This window comes from Ambystoma mexicanum, chromosome 2p, assembly GCF_040938575.1.
Source record: "Ambystoma mexicanum isolate Mex_15411 chromosome 2p, UKY_AmexF1_1, whole genome shotgun sequence".
NCBI lineage: Eukaryota > Metazoa > Chordata > Amphibia > Caudata > Ambystomatidae > Ambystoma > Ambystoma mexicanum.
In genome coordinates, this window is record NC_090923.1 from 658,944,487 (window position 1) to 658,965,889 (window position 21,403).

Consider the following 21,403-nt stretch of genomic DNA (forward strand, 5'->3'; position numbering starts at 1 on the left):
ATTGTCTTCACGATTGTGCTGCTGCTATTTTAGTTTCTGGCCTAATTTAGCCTTTCTTATTTTTTTTGTTTTATGTTATACCTTTTGTGGTGGTCTGTCTGTATGCACCATCATGCATCAGGGTCCATTGTGCGCAGTACAAATGCAGTAAAGTAATATAACCCAATTATGAGCAAATCTAGAATTGGATCCCTAACTCTTAGTAAGTCCACACCTGAGATAGGATTTATTTTTATTTTAATGGGCATTTGTAAGGCACTTGCACAGCAAGAAAAAAATGGTGTTTCAAAGTGCCCACAGGGCAAAGGGAAGGGAATACGGCAAGACGATGGAGTATGCAAAATACAAAAAAGCGGTCCTACTAGGCCTTGTGAGCATTGGGATTGTGCAAGTGCAGAGGGAGTGAAGGGAAAGGGATAAGTGCTAGTGGATACACAGAGCGGGGTGAAGTTCCAGGGAGACTGCTGCAAGGCAACAGGTAAGTGCTAGAGTCGGTTACGAAAGCAAACAGGAAAAGTCAGGTAGCGCTGGCTGGCTGCTCACCAGCCCACACAATAAATACAGGCCAATTGGTGCCCGAAGGCAAGTGCAGTTTGAGAGGGCGTATTCTGTGGGCGATCGGGCAGAAGGCCAGGACCCAGAAGGGCCCATTGCACCAATCACAGCTACTGTGAGGTTTAGCACGGGAGAGGGGGAGAGGGGGAAGGAGAAGTGGAAAGGGTTGATGTGTTTGCGGCACTTGTGGTGATCCGGCTCAAGACGGAGAGAAGGGGGGGGGCTGTTCCAGAGGAGGAAAGTGAACGGCTGCCCGCTCTCTGCTTAGAGAAGCGCTTGACAAGTAGAGAGTTTGAGCCAGAGGATGGGAGGGATCTGGAAGGGGAGTATTTGGAGAGAGCAAGTGGCAGATTGTGTGGTCACCGACCCCAGACAGCCCTATGGATGATGCAGAGGGATTTAAATTTGATCCTTGCATCCACCGGGAGCCAGGGTAGAGATTTTAGGGCTGGGGATGCGGTCCCTGGGCTTAAGGCCAATGATGTCTTGCAGCCCTGTTCTAGATTAGCTGGAGGGGGGCAGACAGAGAAGGAAGGTAGCTTGAGGAAGAGGCTGTTGCAGTAGTCCAGCCTGGAGAGTACCAGAGCCCTGGAGACATTGAGCTTCTGGGGGAAAGGGAAGGAAGGTTGGATGCCCCTGAGGAGGTGGAGTTTGAAATGGGCCTTCTTGGCAAGGTCCAAGATGTGAGGAATGAAAGTGAGAGAGGGTCGAAGAGAACTCCTGTGTTTCTGGTCTCGGAGGCAGGAGGTAGGGAGGGGAGAGCCCTTTGAGTGTGGCCAGAGTGAGGGGAGAAAAGAAGGAAAATTAGTCCCAGTGGGTAGAATCTCAGTCTTGCTGGCATTAAGACAGAGGTCATTGGAGGTACACCAAGAGTGGATAGCAGACAGGCCATCAGGAATGACCGAGGTGGTCAAAAAAGATGCAGAGGGTAGTCTGAAGAAGAGTTGGGTGTTGTCTGCATAACACTGGCAGTGTGGTGAAAAAGTGGAGATAAGATGAGCGAGATGGATGTTCAAGAACCACGGCGAAAGGATCAGTCCCTGGGAAACGTCCCAGGTGGCGATAGAGGTGGGTGAAGAGAAAGTGCCAGGAAGGGACAGGCGGTGAGGAAGGAGGTCGGCCAGCCAGGATGGGATTTAGTGTCATAAAGTCAAAAGTTCCACACAATATATTGTTTGGAGGGAGGTTATCGGGAGGGGGTAGGGGGATGGCTTGTGGGGAGAGTCGTGCATGTCTCTACCCCAGGGACCGTAAGTTCCAGAATCATATGGGGCCCCTCTTACTTCTGTGTTTGGTTTGGTCGAGTGAGGCCCACGGGTTGCAGGTACATAGGTTATTTTAATGCAAAGGACTTTGTTTCATTTGGTCATGGTACCTGTATTATGGTTCCAGAGACTTGTAAGTTGGTCACCCTTAACATAACTTTGGCAGAGCAGGACATCTCCAGGGAGTTAAGAAATCTAGATTCAATGGGAGTCACCATTTGGTGAACAAAGGAGTGCAGGCCCTGCAAGGCTTCCACTGGGACTAGAAGGCTGGAAATGCAGGAGCAGGTGTCTTGTAGCACAAGTTGAAGATCCTGTAAGTTCCAAGGATGCACTCTGAACGGCAACAATTGCAGCGAGGTAGCCTTGACGAGTTCACCAGGGTGTCCAGGGTCACTTTCCAATGTTCCAGCGGCACAGATCCCCAGAAGTTGAGACCATTGTTCCATCAGTCCAGGGGTTGAAGCACCGACCTAGATCAGGACAGAATTGGGATGAAGCAGCATTCTTGTTTGGGACAGATGAGCAGGGATGTGCCTGACTTGGTGGCAGACAATTCTGGTCAGCTGCAACATTCGTCCTCCGTGAGCTGTATTGTTTTCATAGGGGTCTTTGCTCCAATGATCTGTTAAATGGCTGCAGGATTTGTCTTTTTATCCAGGATTTGGAATGAAATCGCCACCAGGTCAACCAATGGTAAGGATCTGTGCCATTCAAATTGGTAGTGGCTATTCAATACTTGACAGCCACTGGAAGAACATTCTACCCAGCAACAGTTACTCTGATACGGATGTGGACTGGGACCAGAACATCCCAGGCCCTGCATCCGGCCTCACACAGACCGCCACAGGGAAGGACTTTTGATAAATGGCAATTCTGGACCCAGGAGGGCAGGGAGAATGCCAAAGGACATGCAAAAATCTGACTGTTCTGGAGTATATGGTTCTCTTCATAGCAGTAAGTAGTAAAATGCAAAAGTGCACGAGTAAAAAGTAAAAACGGTAAAAAGAATCCTGCCACAAGCCCATCATGGACACGTTGCCTTTGTAACAACAAAGTTACAAAAGAAGGTTATGAGGATACAAAGTATCCTAACAGCATTTCACTTTAACAATATTACGCAATATAGTATACAGGTGCACTCCAATATTTGAAGGTAACCACTCAATTATATAAATATAGTCAGAGGGTGCAGGGGAGAAAATAGCATCCCTGTCACTGGGCTGTCAACAAATTCACAGACACCGGTTTCCGTGATAACATTAACAATATTAACATTCAAGAATTCATTCAGTCGCTTTAAAAGCAAAAACTCCAAATGTATAACCTTTGTCATACCTCTGTTTCTATTACACAAACTTCACAAAATATGTTCCCAAAATCATACACAATTTTGAATGTTTTTGTTCATACGTGCTGTGGCTCATGTAAATATGTCCACCCCTCATGGACTGGACAATGTAGTTTATATCATTTAACACAACTTTCAATGCCTGACACGTTTTGGATTATCAGCGTATCCTCCTTCACAGGCCAATTCCTTATCAGCTTCAATGTTGTATTGCTAGATTACAGAATCCCTGTCCTATCAGACAAAAATAATAGACTTTAAATTCACTGTTTTGTCTTTAAAATTGGTTTACAGTAAATTAGTAAGGTCCCAATACCATACAGCTCACTAACCTCTAATCCTTATTCAATTCACTCTGTTCCCTTTGTACCTAAAAACAAACAAACAAATCTGTGTCGTATCCTAAATACACTGTGTCGTATCCTAATATACCAGAGTGCAATTATATGGAATGAGACCCATCTTGCCGAACAGCAGCGTTGGTCGGGAAACTCTTCTTTGTGTCTACACGATCAGGCTTCTGCAAGACCGACAACCTGTATAAACAAGGAGCGCCGTTAATTTGGGGGGGGGGGGGGGTGGGGGTGGTGGTGGTGGTCACGGTCTCACAGTCACACAGTCACACAGTCACAGTCACAGTCACATGGGCATTAAACCGGATCAGTGATCGGGTGCCCCATGTCTGCATACAAGACGTCAGTGTTGTGATGGCAACACCCTGGGGGAACAGGGCTGTAGCACCATGCGCACAGTGGCCATCTTAGACTAGTATTTCCTCTCTCTGGACAGTACTGGTTCACGAACAACTACATAAATGACTTTAATTGGCATTGAGAACGCCCTCCGCACCTAGTGGGGACTACTCTGGCTCACAGGCTACATGCTGCGGGCTGCTAGGAACAAGAGACGAGTGGCGCAGATGAGGGACAGGGTGGGAAATGTCATACGAGAACCTGAGCGGATTCTCCGGAGATTCGTGGAATTCTATGAGGCCCTGTGAAGTAGTAAAGAAACTGCATTGGAGTGAGAGATACTTGTGGGATGTCATCTGAGAATACGGAGATTTGAAGGCTGAGATCACCTTAGGTGAGGTGCAGAGAGCCCTTCTGCAAATGAAGGTTGGGAAGGCCCGGGGGGGGGGGGGGGGGGAGATTGGTTACACGTCTGCGTTTTAAAAAAAAAAAAAAAAAATAAAGAAAATCTGGTTGGGTCTCCTGCTTCCTTCCTCTGCACCTGGATCACAGTGAGCCAGAAAGAGGGAGGTGGGGGGAGATCTGACCCACTGCTCGGTCTATATTCCTCCTGAATATAGATGCCAACATTTTAACAAAAGTCCTGCCGTTGAGTTTGATGGTGGTCCTCCCAAAACCGGTCCATTCGGATCAGGCTGCCTTTGTGCAGAATAGGTAAGGGGCGATAATCCCATAAAAACGCTGGACCTTTTTGCCTCCCCGATGGCTAAAAGGGGATAGCTCTGATGCTCTCCTTAGATGCAGAGAAGGCATTTGATTGTGTTAGCTGGTCTTTCATGAGAGCAGTATTAATGGGTTGGCTTGCTTGGGGTGCTATATTCTGTATCCTCTGCCAAAGTGCATGTCAACATTATGGAGTTGCGATCCTTCCCCCAGCTTACAGGTACTAGAAATGATTGCCTGCTGTCCCCCTTGTTATATGCACTAGTGATGGAACCGTGGGCCTCTAGTGTGCTGGTAGACCACAATGTTCATGGCATCACTATCCCGGGAAAGACCTACAAAATGCCCTTGTTGGCAGATGCCTTGTTTTATGTGACCAGGCAGAGGACCTATTCTGCACATCTTTAAGGGATTGCAGGAATATGGTAGATTCTCAAGATTTAAGATCTCACTAAGTCTGTAGTTTACCTGTGAGGGTTGGTACGGGTCAACGATTTGGATTATCTTCTGGCCCTACTATTTGTAATGGTGTCCGGTCAAAGGGTCGACAACAAAAGGATCGAATGCAATAGGGTTGATGCAATAGGGCCGAAAAAGAAAGGATTGAATGTTTTTTTTTTTAATTATATATATTTTTTTTTCGGTTTTCGTATAGGTAAAAAAAATGTACAAAAAAAGTTTTCGATCCTTTTTGTTTTGAGTCCTTTTGAATCGATCCTTTGACCATTCAATCCTTTGAATCGATACTTTGACCTATGACCATTTGTAATCACAGAAGAGGGCTTAAAGTATTTAGAGTGCAGAGGGAATCTGAATGAGTTGTTAGACGTGAACTAGCTGCACCTCTGGGCTATTTAGACAGAATCTGGAGTGGTAGGGTAGGAAGCAATTTATGTTGAGTGGCAAGGTTGAACTGAATTAAGATGATGCTCCTCCCCAAGTTCTTATTTCTATTCCAGACGTGAAGGCATCATAAAGTAGACAAACAAAAGAGGTATAGTTTTGGCTATAAACTTGTATTAAATGAAAAGTAGGGGGTGGGAGGGGGGTCTAACTTGTCCTATTCCAAGGTAAATTCACTACCTTACCAAAAACGAAGGAAAGTCTGCATCATGATGTCCAACTAAAAGTTCTGTCTGTGTCCAAATCTATTTTTACAATACATCGAGCCAATTTCGCTGTTCTTGCCCTCCAACATTCGCCGACTACCCCTTCTGCTGTAACTCTCCCTAGTATGTGGTTTGCTGCTTATCTTGGGGTAGGGGATAGTGACGGAAAACTGACCCTAAAAATGTGTATAAGCCTAAATTAATCGGACACAAATGAAAGCCATTATGATGGTTGCTGCACTATGGCAGTTTTTCTCTGAAGAAACAGGGGCTGGACATTAATGGCGCAGCAAATTTGTGACCTATATCCAATACTCTGTTCTTTCTAAAGTTGGTTAATAAAGTGGCTACTATGCAGCTCCAACTGTACATGGAGGCTGCAGGCACTTTACATAAGAAGCAGTCTGGGTTTTTCGATGCTCCAACGGCACGGAAAGTGTGTTTGATTAATCTGCAGACACAGATGTGGACTATGTTGGACAAAAGTAGATTGGGGCTGCTGATTTTGCTTAACCTATCAGCAGCCTTCTATCTACTGGACCACACGATCCTGTTGGAGAGACTGGTGGTCACAGGGGGTTTCTCGGCTCAGGTGGCTAAATGGACGAGATCGTTCCTGTAGGGTCGCAGGTCGAGGGTGTACTGGGTAGACTCCGTGTCTGAGGCAGACCTCATTGCCTACGGAGTCCCTCAGGGGGCATGTCTGTCCCCTTTGCTCTTCAACCTATATAACCAACCCCTATGTGTGGAGTTAGAGATTGAGCTTTTTCTTGCCAAACTATGCAGATAACTTCCAGTTATCCATGGAGATCAGTGGAGATCACGCAGAGGACCAGGAGGAGATAAATAACCTCTATTTGGTCATAAAAAACTGGATGTCTACAAAATTGGGTATGTCTGAATGCCGGAAATGCAGAGTTGATGATCTACGGGTCCAGACAAGCCAGAGAATCCCTCGACCAGGCGTTTGCCAGTTTTTTGATTGTTGGCAGTCGGATTGTAGTTGCTGCCAACGTGAAGTCCCTTGGCACATACATGCAGGCCAACCTAAACGCAGACGCCCATGGTGGACTTAATTGTGGAAAAATACGAACTACTACCTTAAGAGTATTAAGACTGATTGGCCCCATGATTACTAAAGATAGCTTTGCCCGGTTATCGTACTACCACGCTTGGACTACTGCAACTCCCTCTTGGGAGGGGCCAGCAAGGCTGTGATCCAAAAAATTGCAGAAAATTCAGAATGCAGCTGTGCGCATAGTCCATCAAATTGCGCAGAGAGAACCAGTTTCCACTGCCCGGAGAGTTGCACTGGCTTCCGGTGTCAGCCAGGGTCCTTTTTCAAGTTATTGACCTTGGGGCATAAATGCATTTTTGGGGATGCCCCCAAGTACCTCAAAGAGGGTTATAATCTACCAACCTTCCAGGGACCTCCGTTCTGCCAGGGCCTGTCTCCTTAGTGGACCGGGGAAATGGCCGCTCCTTTCCGGTCTTGGTGGCCCAGGCCCGGGCTTGGAACGAGTTTCCAGAATCATTCTGGAAGGAGGAGAACCATCTTGCCTTCAGGAAATCACTTAAGACAAGGTTTTTCATGTAAAACAATCGCGAAATGATGTTTCCTGTATCAGCACCTGGACGCCCTAGGGCTTTGGCGCTTTATAAATAACATAACAAGGTAAAGTGAATTTATTTCTACCTGCATATCTGCTCATTTAAAAAAATTGGTTTTAAAAATGGGTGTTTAGATTGACTGGCATCCCTTGTTGAGATGGTCGACCGGTTTGTAGTATTGTATTACCTGTCTTCCACTTTCAGCAGGAACCAATACTTATAGGCACTTGCAGACTTTCATAGGGTCAAAAAATGCATGCCTTCCAGCCCCTGTCGTGTCCCTAAAGACAAACATAGAGAAAGATGTTTTCGCCCTTAACGATGCCAAAACCAGAATAGTCTAGCAGCATTACTGAAGGCTGCCTTAGTTCATTTGGTCGGCACTCGCCATTAGATGTCTTTTGGTGCAGCCTCGTTGAATTCTGCATCATATTGATTATTTCTTGCACCTAGGGAGATGTGTCATACTATCATTTGGTGCTCACTTTTATTTCTACAAAAATCTTTATTCACAACAGGCGATTCTTCCTTTTTTAATTTCTTTTTAAAGAATGTATTAATGGTAGGGGACTCACCACTGGGTGATTCTTTTTTGTGTAAATGGGGGTTGTGGTCGGTCTTAAAATGACTTGCATTCATCTAAAAAAAAATAGATGGTATGAAAAGTGGAATTAAAAAAAAAAATCTATTCATTGTGAGAGAACACTTTCCTAAATTAAAAAATGTGCTTACCTGATAGACTGCAAAAGTCTCCTGTATCCTGCTGCACCAATTGCCTCGATAATGTGTCAGCATGCCATTTAACATGTGCAATTGTGGCCGCTTTTTTTTTGTTTCAACAGTAAATGCAAAACATGGAGGCAGCTATCTTGTAATGGTCATGAACTATCTTCAATTTGTACTCTGCCCCTATTCGGAGGTCGGCACATTGAAATAAATTGCATGTGAGCATCCGCTGCCACAATTCTGTGTTTTATTCGAAGAGATTTTCCAGAGCGTGTTTGCCAAGATTGCCGCCATGGTTATAGATGGCGGGGCTCCTTACGGAGCCCCTCTTCTATGACCATGTCTGCCGGAAAGGGGAAGCTGCGGCAGGCGCCGGCGCTGCAACAGTTGGGTTAGTGCAGAGGGGGAGTTGGGATTTAAAAAACAAAGTTATGGAGGGTGGGAGGAAAGATGGCGCCCTGCGGCAGAGGATACAGGTTTCAGCCTGCGATCTGCGTAACCTGATTGGCTGCGCCCTCCGCCTCGGATGTTAATATTTCATATTGCACAGGCTGCCCTGGCTACCAGATAGTGAAGTCTTTCCAGGTCATCTTGGTGTTTGATACCAAAAGCGAGCTTCTTGTACACTATTTACAAATCCTAAAACGTGGAGCATTCCATTCATACAAAGTCCTCGGTTTACTAGTATTATCCAAACGTGGTTTGTTTCTAATTGTACCCTTTCACAATCCGGTATGTCATTCAGTCCAACATTGTTTATTTAAAGGCACCTTACTCTAGGACTGCCTCTGTTCTGTTTGCGATGTGTCACCTTTCTTACTGACATGTATTCATTTTTCATTTGCATTTATGTTAACTGGAGTATTTCCAAACGGACAATGTAGGGACCTGTATTAATTGGTCGTGTATTCAGTCTCTGATCTTTAGGAACCCAAGTACTGTTGATTTACCTGGTGGTAATTGCCCGTTTCTGTGCCAACGTTACATCTGTTTGTTTTTCATTTGGCAGACCGCTCTACACATTGCTGTCATCATCGGGCTACCTGTGTTTGCTCAAAAGCTGATTCTGGCTGGTGCTGGCCTTTGTATCCCAGAAAAGGCAGGCAACACTGTTTTGCATTTAGCCTGCAAAGAAGGGAGACGTGCCTGCGCGGAAGTGCTCCTGTCGCCCAAATTCGGCAAGATCAGTGAAATCCAGAAAGTGCTAGACTGCACCAACTATGACAGTAAGTAACTGTCGTTGCATTCTTCCTTGTATACTCGGAAGGGGCATGACGTTGGATCAGTTGCATGGCTCTTACTATAGGCATGTGATGTGCCATGGGAATGGCAGGGGAAGTCTGATGAAAGATGAAGTTTGGTATTTTGGAAGCTAAGGCTGAGCGATATGGACCAAAAGTCATATCTTTATATTTTTGGTCTGAATGGCGATATGATATGGCATTTATAATGTTTCAAGGCGCGACGAGGCAAAGGAGGGGAGACAGAGGGAAGACAAATCTATTATCAATTTTATTTGTGGCTTAAATGCTCCGTTGTAAGCCCCCAACTACATAAGAGATGTGGGAACACCGTTTATAAGACATTCCTCTTCCTGTTTGAGAATGGTTTAGTCATTTTTTCAAAATACAAAAATGTCGAAAGTCGCATTTTTTTATTACGTTTTTTAGTCGAAATGGGGGGTTCCCCAACCCCCTTTTGAATTTTTTTTTGTTTTACCCATTTTTATTTTATTCCCGTACCCCAAAATAAATATATAATTTTTAAAAAAAGAATTTGACTTTTTTTTCGATTATTTTTTTGACATTTTTGTCTTTCGACATTTTTTTTTCTCGAAATTGACCAACCACCTTGAGAATAAATACAGCTGTGTAAATATCAGAATGTAAATAAAATAGTAGAGTTTATGTACGTAAATCTCGATTTCGTCTAATTCTATATCATTATTATTGTGGTATTTATTGTGCACAGACCTATCTTCGAGAAGCAACGGAGCGCTTTCCAGAGGGAAACAACAGTACTGAGGCATAATTGAGCGCTTTGCTGTGGTAACAGAGCAGATGTACAGTGGGGGGCACAGGGGAGGGCTACAGCTGTACCAGGTGGTGGGGAGGAGACGGGTGGATGTCATCTAGCGAGTCAGGTGGCGCAAGGCAACCTGATTCCAGTATATCGCCCAGCGCTACTGGAAGCAAGGCAGTTGCAACTGGTTTCAATGCAGCATAGCTCTAAATCTGCCATGGGTAAAATTAGGTTGCAATGCACTGAAATATTTGTCCAAACTGCGTCTTCCTTTGCATTTGACTGGATAAAAGCATAAAGCGCAGTCCTTTGCTACACAGAACTGTTCGCCCTTTCTACTAAAAAAGAGGCTAAAGATTTTGAATGATTCCCAATTTTCAGTTGTAGAGCTTCGCACTGTATGAGTTAGGCCAGAAGTATTTTCTTAGATACTTCTACTGATTTAGTTAGACTGTTGAGACTGAGACCACCACAGTAATGGTTCATAGGGAGGATTCTCTATCTTCGGATGCAACCCCACCTGTGACGAAAAACCACCTACAGCACATTCTTGTTTGGGGGGTAGGGGGTTGCACAATAGCATTTCTGCCCTCGACAAGCCGATCGAAAACTCAAAAGTAGAAACCCCGGTCTGCGAACACTCTTATGAAACAGGGAACTGGCCTCACCGGATTGACCTATTAGAAGCACAATACAAAGTTTTGGAAGCTAAACAAGAAGGCACAGAGAACCTATACTGATAAAATATTTGTTGCAAGATATTCCAAGTCCTGTACAAGAGAAAGATCTTTTAGGGTTTGTCAAGACCTATTCTGCTTCATTCAGGTGACTCAACCATGGAACTAGATGGAATGCACCGTACCCGCCTCCCTCCCGGCCTCACTCAAGGCATATTCACTCGGGTACACTATATAATAATCATTGCTGCTAGGAATCTCGTTGAAATTCAGTTCAGATGCAAAAATGTCATTGTTTCAGCACCTTGCTTACTCAACCCTAACAAAAAAGGAAAGCCCTCTGGCCCATGACCGAATGGTTATGAGGAAATCGGATTCCATAAAGATGGGGCTTCCCAAAAGCGCTCCTCTTTTTCACAATCAACTGGAATATATGGTCCATAAAGACAAGGAAGGAAAGCTATTATCACTGCCCCCACTGAACCAAGAGATGCTGAATTCCCTGGGTTCCCAAAATGTTGTCGGGAGACGGAGTGGGGTGGACAGAGGGTGATTGTTGGGAAAACTCTGAAGCCCATATGTCCCGGCATGTACAAAAAACTAAATCCTGGCATTGGCTCCGATACAAGACCGTATTGGTCTGATTAGACAGACCTACTTCCAGTAAACATGGAAGCTAATTATGTTTCGGAGGGCAATATCTCATAATAAATATAAAGCAACTGTCCCAGCTGGACTCGATTTGTTAGTCAAGAATTGATGTAGTAACTCTGTGGGGAGACTACACAACACTTTTCCTCTTGGTATTAGATAACGCACCTTTTGGTATAGGTCTGTACTACACAAGTTGGTAGTGTGACTGAGCAGCCAGGCTTATCTCAAGAGGGGCAAATGTGAGCTGTAGCAATGAAATCCACAAATAGCCCATTAACACTTATACTCAAGGTTTTGTTATAGTTATTAGTCTAACGTCCCGTCCCCTTTCCTCCATACTATATGGGCATCCCTTGCGAGGCACGGGAGACGGAACCCTTTTCACCAGAAAAAAAACCTTCTCACTTTAAATTTAGAGGCACGCGGCCCTGGGAGCATGGGCTCTCCTGACTCAGCCCACCGGTGCCACTCCTTGGTCCCTTTTTCCTCGTTGACTGGAATGGGCCGAATTCACCAGCGCTCCAGAGTTTGGCTTCGGCCATCTAATTCTATGCGCTGATGCTCCTTTTCTTCTTCCTTTTTGTCCTAGCTCTTCCAGATCGCTACCAGAGGACCTGAAGGACTTTGTCGATCCCGACCCAAGGTAGGGCCTCTTAACCAGCGCACCCCGCAAGGGAGACTCCCTCCAGATACTCGCATGGGAGTAACCGCTCAGGTTCTCATACCAGTACAATGCTAAGTCAGCTACCGGCCGCTAGACCGAGGTGGTCAGTGGATCCTCCCGGTTACGATGCTGAGGGACCAGAAGGTTCTTTTACCGGGTCTTCACCCGAGCGGCTACGCCCTAGTACCAGACGGAGGTCCGAGGCGGCACCTAAGCACACCACGTACCCCACAAGGGTGACTCCTCCCTTGGAGGCGCCAGAGCGGGAGGGACCTTTTCAGGTCCTAATACCAGTCAAGGTACCGAGGCTACTAGGGCTACCGGCTGTCAGGCGGAGGGGTTGCCAGATCCTACCGGACACTGTTCTGAGGGGCAGCAAAGTTCTATTACCGGGTCTTCACACGAGGGTCTACGCCCTAGTACCGGTTAAATGTCCAAGGGGGTGCCTGTATGCACCATGTACCCGACCCCCCCCACCCCCACCTCCAAAAGCAACTCCTTCACCAGCGCATGAGTGGGAGGGACTCTTCAGGTCCTGGTACCAGGGCTACTACAGCTACCTGCCGTCAGTCAGAGAGGCTGGAAGTTTCTATTACCAGGCCTACGCCTGAGGGGCTACGCCCTGATAACTGACAGTTGTCAGAGGGGGCGCCTGTACGCACCACGTACCACTGAAGGGCAACTCCTTCCCAAGGAAGCATAGGAGCGGGAGGTACCCTTCAGGTCCTGGTACCAGTGTAAGTACTGAGGCTGTTGCAGCTACCGGCTGTCACGCCCAAGAGTCGCCAGATTTTACCGGACACTGAGCTGAGTGGGCGCAAGGTTCTATTACCGGGTCGGCGCCCGTAGGGCTACGCCCTAGTACCGGACTGATGTCTGAGGGGCGCCTGTACACACCATGGACACCCCCCTTCCCCCCCTCCTGAAAGCGTCTCCCTCCCCAGGAAACGTTGGAGCGGGAGGGGCCTTTCAGGTCCTGGTACCAGGGCTAGTACCAAAGCGACTGCAGCTAGCAGCCGTCAGGTATAGGGGTATGCCGTAGTACCGGACAGATGTCCGAGGGGGCACGTGCCAGGCACTCTGCAAGGTTGTCTCCATCCAGGAGGCACAAGCACAGGAGGGATCCTCCAGGTTCTTTTACCAGTGCAGCTACCAAGGATGCTACTAGAGCTACCGGCCGAGGTCTACCGGTGACTGAGCGGAGGGGCCACAAGGTTCCATTACCGGGATTGGCCCCGATGAACTACTCCCTAGCACCAGACATGTCTGAGGGGGCGCCTGTACACAGCACTACCAGCAACCTCGCTGAGGGCAATTTGCCTACCAGGAGCCGTCCTGAATTGCAGGGTAGGCCTCAACCGCCACCGCCAGGAGTCTTGGAAGAGGCGGGGCCCAACGCGGCAAGCACCCTGGCACAGGTATGCGGTATGCCGCCTGACAAAATGGCCACAGGGCCTGGTAAAATGGTGGCTCGTCCGACACCATCCCCCTTTGGGGAACAGGTAGGAGAACGAGTTTCCAGGTGGGACTGGTCTTGATATATATGTTATTTATAACGCCCTTAATACCCAGAGGTTTCTAAGCACGGATCCAGGGATCGAACCTGTGTTGCTCTGTGTCGTCTTGCGTCCAAGGTGAGCACGTTTCCCAAGAGCTATCCACCCTCCTCTTCATTAAGTACCGAGCCCACAGCATACCCTTCATTGTGGCATGGCCTATAGACCCCGCAGACAAATGGCAGATTGGGTTCAGGCCGCAGCACCCTCAAAGCCCCGCGCCTCCAAGCGCTCCACCGGCCTGTGAAGGTGGGTTTTCTAGAGAAGACCTCACCCATCTGTGGAGAACTCATGAGGGTGTCATCCTCAAAGAGGTGGTCAGTCCCTCCAGTACTGTCGCTAGCACCACGGCCACTCTGCCCTTGGTTCCATTGCCTCCGGCTCCTGTGCAGCCGCCCATGCCAGTATCCACTACTCCGGCTCCCATGCCTCCAACGGCCTTGGCAGCCCCACAGTTTCCTTCTCAGCAGCCGGCTCAGGTCGGCACAGCTTAAACCCCATTCGATGCAGCCTACCAGCAGGCACCTCCACGCCAAGTTTAGGCACCTGTAGGGGCCCCCCTTTGCTGTCAGCACTCTCACAGCCACACTCCTGCCACTTTCGGAGCAGTGCCAGGCACGCTCCAAGGCAGGGCTGGCGGAGGCCAAAATTAGTTGTGCAGGACATAATGGCGTCGACCGTAGCACACATTGACACCTCATGCTGTGCCGTTTTCACCACCACTGGCAGGAAGACTGCCGGGCTACAGGTGACCATTTTCTACCCAGATGCCCAAGAGATCTAGACCTTCCCTTCGGGGAGGGGCGGGGGGGCACCATGTTCTGTTCTCTACAGATTAGGATGTTGATAGGCAGAACAGTCTCCTGACTGCTGAATCCTTATCCATCCTCGATAAGGCACCCCTAAGGCATATAGCCAGACGCAGGCCCATGCAGCACATGAGGTTCTAGGACCCTTGGATGCTCTCCGCAGTGTCCTTGGGATAACGATCCCGCCCTTGCCTCTCTCCTCCCCTCCCACAGTTTGGGACAATAACTCAGTGGGTGGACAGTCGCTTGCACGAAGAGAGGCAGGCGGTGGAGGAAGTCCTAGCCTCTCAGCGTGGTCTGGGCTCCTATTCAGGGATTTTCGCCACTTTTACCCCAGCACGTATTGCGGAGACCTTGTGCACGGGAGTCTGGATGTGCTCCCTGGATCTGAAGGAGTCTTAGCTTCATGTACCCATCTGCAGCCCCATTGGTCCTTTCGTAAGGTCAGGATCATAGGGCTTCCATTTCCTACACAAAGTCCTCAATTCGGACCCCCGGTCTGTAAAGGTCTGTAAAGGTGGGGTGAACGCGTGGCAGCCCTACTGGGGGCCCAGGATCACCATGCCTAGACTGACTCATCAGGACAAGGTCTCCGGAGGTACTCCCCAAACTGCCTCCACTACGAGTTGGGATTTTCCATCAATCTCAAGAAGTCACAGCTGGAGCCCAGGCAGACACTTACGCTCCTGGGCCTCATCTGGTATACGAGCTCCACAAAATATTTCCCCTCAAGGGTAAAGATCCGTCATCAATGGCTCAGGGGGCATTTTCTCAGCAGAGCAGTGACTTCGGCACGGTGGTACCAACGCCTAAAGGGTAGTTGCACTGAACAGTCTCCTGGAGTCGGGAGAAGGGGCTTCCAGGTGGGGCCGGTCAGCTTTCTGCTGCATCTCCGTCGCAACCTAGTCGGGTGGAGCACAGACAGCAACTTACGGATAGGCGGGCCCTTTCGTCAGCCTGCTCCACAGGTTACCATCACCATGGGCTCATCCCTAGCTGGATGGGAAGCTACCTTGGACTTCATAGTGTCCACGGCGAGGGTTTGGTCAGGAGCAGACGGCCCTAGTCAACTGTCTCGAGTTGATGGCCATCTGGCTCACCCTTAAAGCCGTTATGGTGGCCATCGGGCCCTACCGGTTCGCAGAAGAGGATGGTGTTTTTCATCCGCCAATCCGGTGGTTCAAGGATATTTGGCAGGCCTCACCAGGCTTTACCTGCCCAACAATAGGCCACACCTAGTTTGCGACCCCCCTCCCTCTCTTACATAGTATGGGGTGCATGAACCCACTGGGCCAATGACGTCCCCGGACATCAGGCTAGTTACCATTAGGTCAGCCCTCTTGGTGGGTTTTACGTCTGCATGCAGGGTCAGCAAAATCCAAGCTCTGAGTGCATCCGAGCCATACACCATCTTTCATAGGGACAGGGTGGTCCTCGTAACGCTCCCGCATACTTACCTGAGGTAGTCTCTGCGTTCCATCTAAATGAGGAGATGGTACTACCTACTGGCTTCGTAGACCCTATAAACCCAGCTCAGAAGGCTCTGCACTGTCTTCATGTTAGACTTATCTGGGCAGGACCAAGAGCCTCTGCAAGCCGGAGGCTCAATTTATCAACTTTGGTGGGCCAGGTCCAGGATATAGGGCTTCCAAGGCCTGCATAGCAAGGTGGATGGTGGCCTCCTCAAGGAGGCCTAGGAGGAGCAACACAAACCACTTAAGGTAAACGTGTAGGCCCTCACAGTTAGAATCAAGGCCACCACAGTCGCCTTCTAGAGACTCGTACCGTGGCAGGTCATCAGCAGGGCGGCCACTCCAGCCACTCCCTCTGCTTTCTGCAAGCACTACTTTTGGGATGCCTGCTCTACGTCAAGTGCAGCATTCGGGCAGGCAGTATTAAGGAACTTGTTTCCTTAAGGAGGTTCACCTCTCCACCCAGGGGCTGAATTCAGTTTTAATCACCCATACAGTTCGGAAGAAAAGGGACGGGTCGTAAGAGTAATTACAAGTTACTCACCATAGTGACTAACATACTCTTAGTCCATAGTCTCCTTTCCTCCATACATCCCATCCTAACCCCCCCCCCCCCCAAACCCCCTAATTAAACTGGTGTCAATTAGGCAATTGTAATATGGTCGACGCCTCAATGGGAACTGAGGAGTGGTACCGGTGGGCAGGGTCAGGGGAGCCCATACTCCCAGGGCCGCGCGTCCTCGAAATTTAAAGGGGAAGAAGGTTTTTTCTGGTGAAAAAGGTTGTCTCCCCTCCCTCGCAAGGGACGACCATACAGTGTGGAGGAAAGGGGACTATGGACTAGTACGTTAGTCACTACGGTGACAACTTGTAATTTATTTAACATCAGTTTTTAAATTGGCATGCTTTAAAAAGGGCAATATATGTACCATCAAATATACTTTAAAATATTTTTCCAGAATCAACGCAAAGCTAGTAGATGCTCTTTAGCAATGCTTTTTACACACTTCCTACACCCTGAGGTGACTTTATTAACTAGGACAGTAATGACGTTTTATATATCATTAGTACACTTTGTAGATTCTGAGGTTTGCAGAAAGGAAAGATTAAGGGAACAATAACAACCGGTTCTCGGAGCATGTGAGCACTTAAATTTTCCAATGAAGTCTAGACAAAAACCCTTCCCAGCAGTTATAGTTAAAAACCAAGTTATCACCTCTGAGGGACAGTAAATATCGAAGTCAAATGGACTAGAAGAGTCTGCAGGGAACAGCCAAAGTCAATTGGAGCACAGTCTATGGAGCTGAGGCCCTTCTTGGATAGCAAAGTCTTGCACAAAGTTAGTTTGTTGAAGAGAAATCACTGCAGGATCACAAGCTGTTACACTTGTGAAGGGTAGAGCTGAAATCAACTAGCAAAAGTAGATGCTGTAAGTCTCAACTGAGAAGAGCAAAGCTAAAGACACTGAGGTAAGTACCCCAAGTCGGAAACAGTACCTTTTGGTTGGAAGACGAGTGGTCAAGCTGGCTTCCGTCTGGTTGCAGTGATAAAGATCCTGGGTTCCTGAGCCTTAGTCGTGGGGACAAGAGGGAGGACGCCTGGAGGGCTCCAGAGGCAGCAATTGCAAGGTCGGCAGCAGCTACGGGTTCTTTTCAGATCAGCTGAATTTTGCGGTTTCACCGCTTGGTAAACGGCACCCCAGTGGATCTTGGACACCGGTTGGGCTTCCTTCACTCCTTGAGTCCTGCACTTTGGGGAGAGGGACTCGAGCTCTGGTCGTCCTGCTTCTGGAGGGTCCTTGGGAGACTCCTGGAGCTTCTGGTCGGATTAGATGTTGCACTCAACTCTGGATTTCTCTACCCACGGCACTCTGTTCCTGCAGCAGCAAAGAAGTACTGCCAGTTGGGGAAGATGGCCCAGTGGAGTTCGTCTCGAGGTAATTGGTCCCACTAACCCAAGGGAAGAAGTTGTCCCTTCCGGAGCTTCTCTTGTCGATCATGAAACTGAGTTTCTGCACAGCAGCAGGGCTTCACCGGGCAATTTAAAAGGCCCAGGAGCAAGGTTTCTTGGTCAGGTTGTTCTTCCCAGTGGTCGACTGTCTTCAGTCCCAAAAACCTCGCCTTTTTAAGCAGGTTTCTTCCATTCATGCACAGCCTTGCTGTCACTCAGACAGCAGGGTGGCTGTCCTAAAAGGGCAGCCAGCCAATCGGGACTGGGTGCATTCAGGCATTCCTAAAGACAAAGGACAGGGCAGTTTCGGAAACCTCCCTCACTTCCTGCCCTTCCAGACACACTGGAGCCAGAGGCGGTTTTCGGTACTGATGCCTGCCAAAGTAAAATCAAAGGGGCTCAAACCTGGCTTGGCACGCAGAGTAAAACCCAAAGAACACATCACAACTGGAAAATGGTGAAAAAAGACGACCGGGGCCATTTTCACAAAATGGCCACCCATGGGTGCTATACAGCAGCTGAGGATTCAGCCTACGGTTAAAAAGCACAATGGTAGGAAAATTAAACCACTGCCACCAGCCATTTAAAGTAATGAGGGTAACATAAAAAATGTTACATGAGTAGGTGGGATAAGGGGCTACTGCTACTAAGTAAACCCCCCCCCCCCCCCACCACCAGCACTCCACATAAGATGGGTTACACTGGACCTACGTAGGAATAACAGATTAGTAAGGTCAATTTCACTTTAATGTTTTTGGGAACAGTAGTTCACACAAACGGTGTTTAAACCTTATGAGAAATCCAGAGGACTTCCCTGTGACACTGCACTGACGGTGCTGTGTGTCACCATACAAAAAGTAGATGCCTATGGAGTTTCAGACTCCAAAAATAAAGGAAATACATGATCTTAATCAGGTCAAAACACACGAGAGAGTGAGAAAAAGGGCTCACTCACTCCAGGGTTAAAATGAAAAAGTCCTAAGGTCCAGCAGAAGAGCTGGGGGCCTGTAAGGTTGGAGGAATTAAGTACTAAAATGAAACACCGATGTACCCAGTCTTTCTGTTCAAATTACTTAATAGTTACACCATGTTACAATTGGGTACCTTAATTGGGGCAGTGGGTTGGAAGGGAGTTGTGGATTCTTTTTAGCTATGACTGCAATGTTACACCAACTAGGCTCTGGGAGTTTTTGATATAGGTAATTAAAAACGACCTATAAATAAAAGGATTTGTTAAGTGGCTTCATAAGGCATTTTCTGGATAGCCTTTGAATAGAACCGCTCCAGTGTTTCCTGCTATGTACAAGGGATAAACTCTCCCATGAAAAGAAACCCAGTCCTACAGCAACTGTCTGACTTGAAGGTGTCTCTTTATCATTTGCAGGAAAACCACTTAATCCGTGAGGAACGTAGGTTATCCGATAATCTGATCCTTCTCCAATTCTTTGCTTCAGGACGTGAAAAGGAGAGGGGTAGCGATTCCCTTAGCTGAAAACATCCCATTTGTAAAGATAAACATCCTGCGTGACCCTCTTGCACTGACCTCCAGTTGCGCCCAAGGACATACGGGCTTAGTTTTTCACCAGAATCCTCCAATATTGCATCATTTGTGGAGTGTCTGGTGAATATAGGGAGAGACTATAATTAGTTTCTATCGGGACGACTTTAATCTAGTTCCTAACCCAGAGATAGACTACTAAAGCGGACTACAAAAACTCTTCACAGGCTACTAAATAGCAGTCCGATATTTGGAGAGTTCTGAATTGCGTCACAACACACAACACTCTTCTCTCATGTGTAGCGGGGTGTCTCGAATAGCATTGTACACATTTTTAACAAGGTCACTTTCCTCGTTTGCACATTAATCATGTGTTTTTCCCCTGTGGTTGTTTTGGTTCAATTTGTTTTCTTTTTATTTTACATAGGGGTGGTGTGGTGCTGGTGGCCCCCCACTGATCATCTAACCCGTCCCCAAGCACGCAACACATGTGTGTGTGTGTGTAGTGGTAGCTGTGGAGTATTAGTTGTTTTTTCGAAGCTTGAAGGGACGTCGACCGGGCGTGCCAGTAATATTAACCCTAGTGTGGCGTCCACTGTACCCATGGTCCTTCACGCGCCTTCATTGTCAGACTCTAAACGCAGAGTTACTTTTCGGCTAACAACATTTACTGGACCTGCTCTCCAACCTTGATTCTAACCTCCCCTCTGTCCTCATCCTACTGGATCTCTCTTCTACCTTTGACACGATCAACCATGCCATCCTGCTCAACCGCCTCCGTGATAATCTGGGTATCACTGATCAAACTCTGTCCTGGCTGACGTCTTTCCTCTGACCGACCCTCCCAGGTCCAACTTGGGTCCTTACTCTCCTCTACCTCTCTCTTCCACCTGTGGTGTTCCCCAGGGGCGTAACCAGTCTCCCTAGTTATTCAACCAATACCTGGCCATTGTCGCCCGCCGCATTGCTCTCTCTGCTCCAACTTCCAGTGCTATGTGGATGACGCCCAGCTTGCCTTCAGGCTCCCCTCTGCCTCCTCATCGGCACACCTGTACCCCCCATTCCTGCCACTCTCTGGCTGACTTCCTTTTGGCCTTCTTCCTGCTCCCATCTGTGAGGCTAAGAACCTCCGGGTTATCTTTGACTCCACCCTCTCACACCTCCGACATCTCTAAGAAGTCAAACTACCAACTGCACCTCAACAGAGGTATTCCTCCTTTCCTCTCCTTCCCCCAGACGCTCACTGTCTCCAGAGCTCTGGTTCTCTCTAGGCCTGACTACTGTAACGGACTCTTTTTAAATCTACCTTCTTCTGCAACTCTGCCCAGGGATTGTATCCCTCAAGCACTGAAGTCTCTGCATTGGCTCCCAGTGGCTGCAAGGATACAATTCAAGACCCTTTGCGTTGTCCGCAAGGCCTTCTGGGGCCTGGGACCAAAATATCTCTGCTTTCTCTCAGAATCATCTTCCTTCTTGAGCTCTGTGCTTTTCCACCTCCATCTCCCTGAGGGTCAGTTGCTTATCTAAGCAATGAGTTGAGGGCATTATCTATCTTCACTCACACCCTCACACCCTCACGCCTTGATCCTGCTACATTCAAGCAGATTAAAATGTTTGACTATGGTGACTTGGGCCTTTGTACCTTTTTGGTTCTCAAATACAATTTGTTCTTTTCTCCTGAAAGCCCTTATGTTACTCTTATGACAGATGTATTTCTATTTAAAACAAGTGCTAGAATTATCTTCCTAAAACAGAAGGAGCCATAAGGGCATGTATTTATGTTCTAGAGGATAATAAAGGTTGCCCATGCTTACAGCTCAGGAAGTCTCTTCATTCTATTAAAGACAAGGAGGCGAGCGTTATGCTATACTTTCCTTATTACTGCCAAGATAGCTTTTCAACTCGCAACTTTTAAAACTACAACATTTGTGCTTTTTTCTTTTTTTTTTTCTTTTTTTTTCCTTTTTCTCCTTATTTAAGAAAAAGATGCAAATCTGGGGTTTAAAAGTTATCAGCTCATTTCTTAAAGTCCAACTTCAAAACTAAGACTTGCATGATCCTAAAGGGTT

The 21,403-nt window shown here is 47.7% G+C and overlaps 1 protein-coding gene across 1 annotated transcript in view; it reads left to right on the top strand.

The window, feature by feature from the left end:
- NFKBIB (NFKB inhibitor beta) overlaps positions 1-21,403 on the top strand; it is a 106,884-nt gene that overhangs the window by 59,618 nt on the left and 25,863 nt on the right. The window contains exon 3 of the mRNA XM_069644217.1: positions 9,042-9,258. Within this exon, the coding sequence (XP_069500318.1) occupies positions 9,042-9,258 (217 nt within the window). The remainder of the gene's footprint in view (positions 1-9,041; positions 9,259-21,403) is intronic.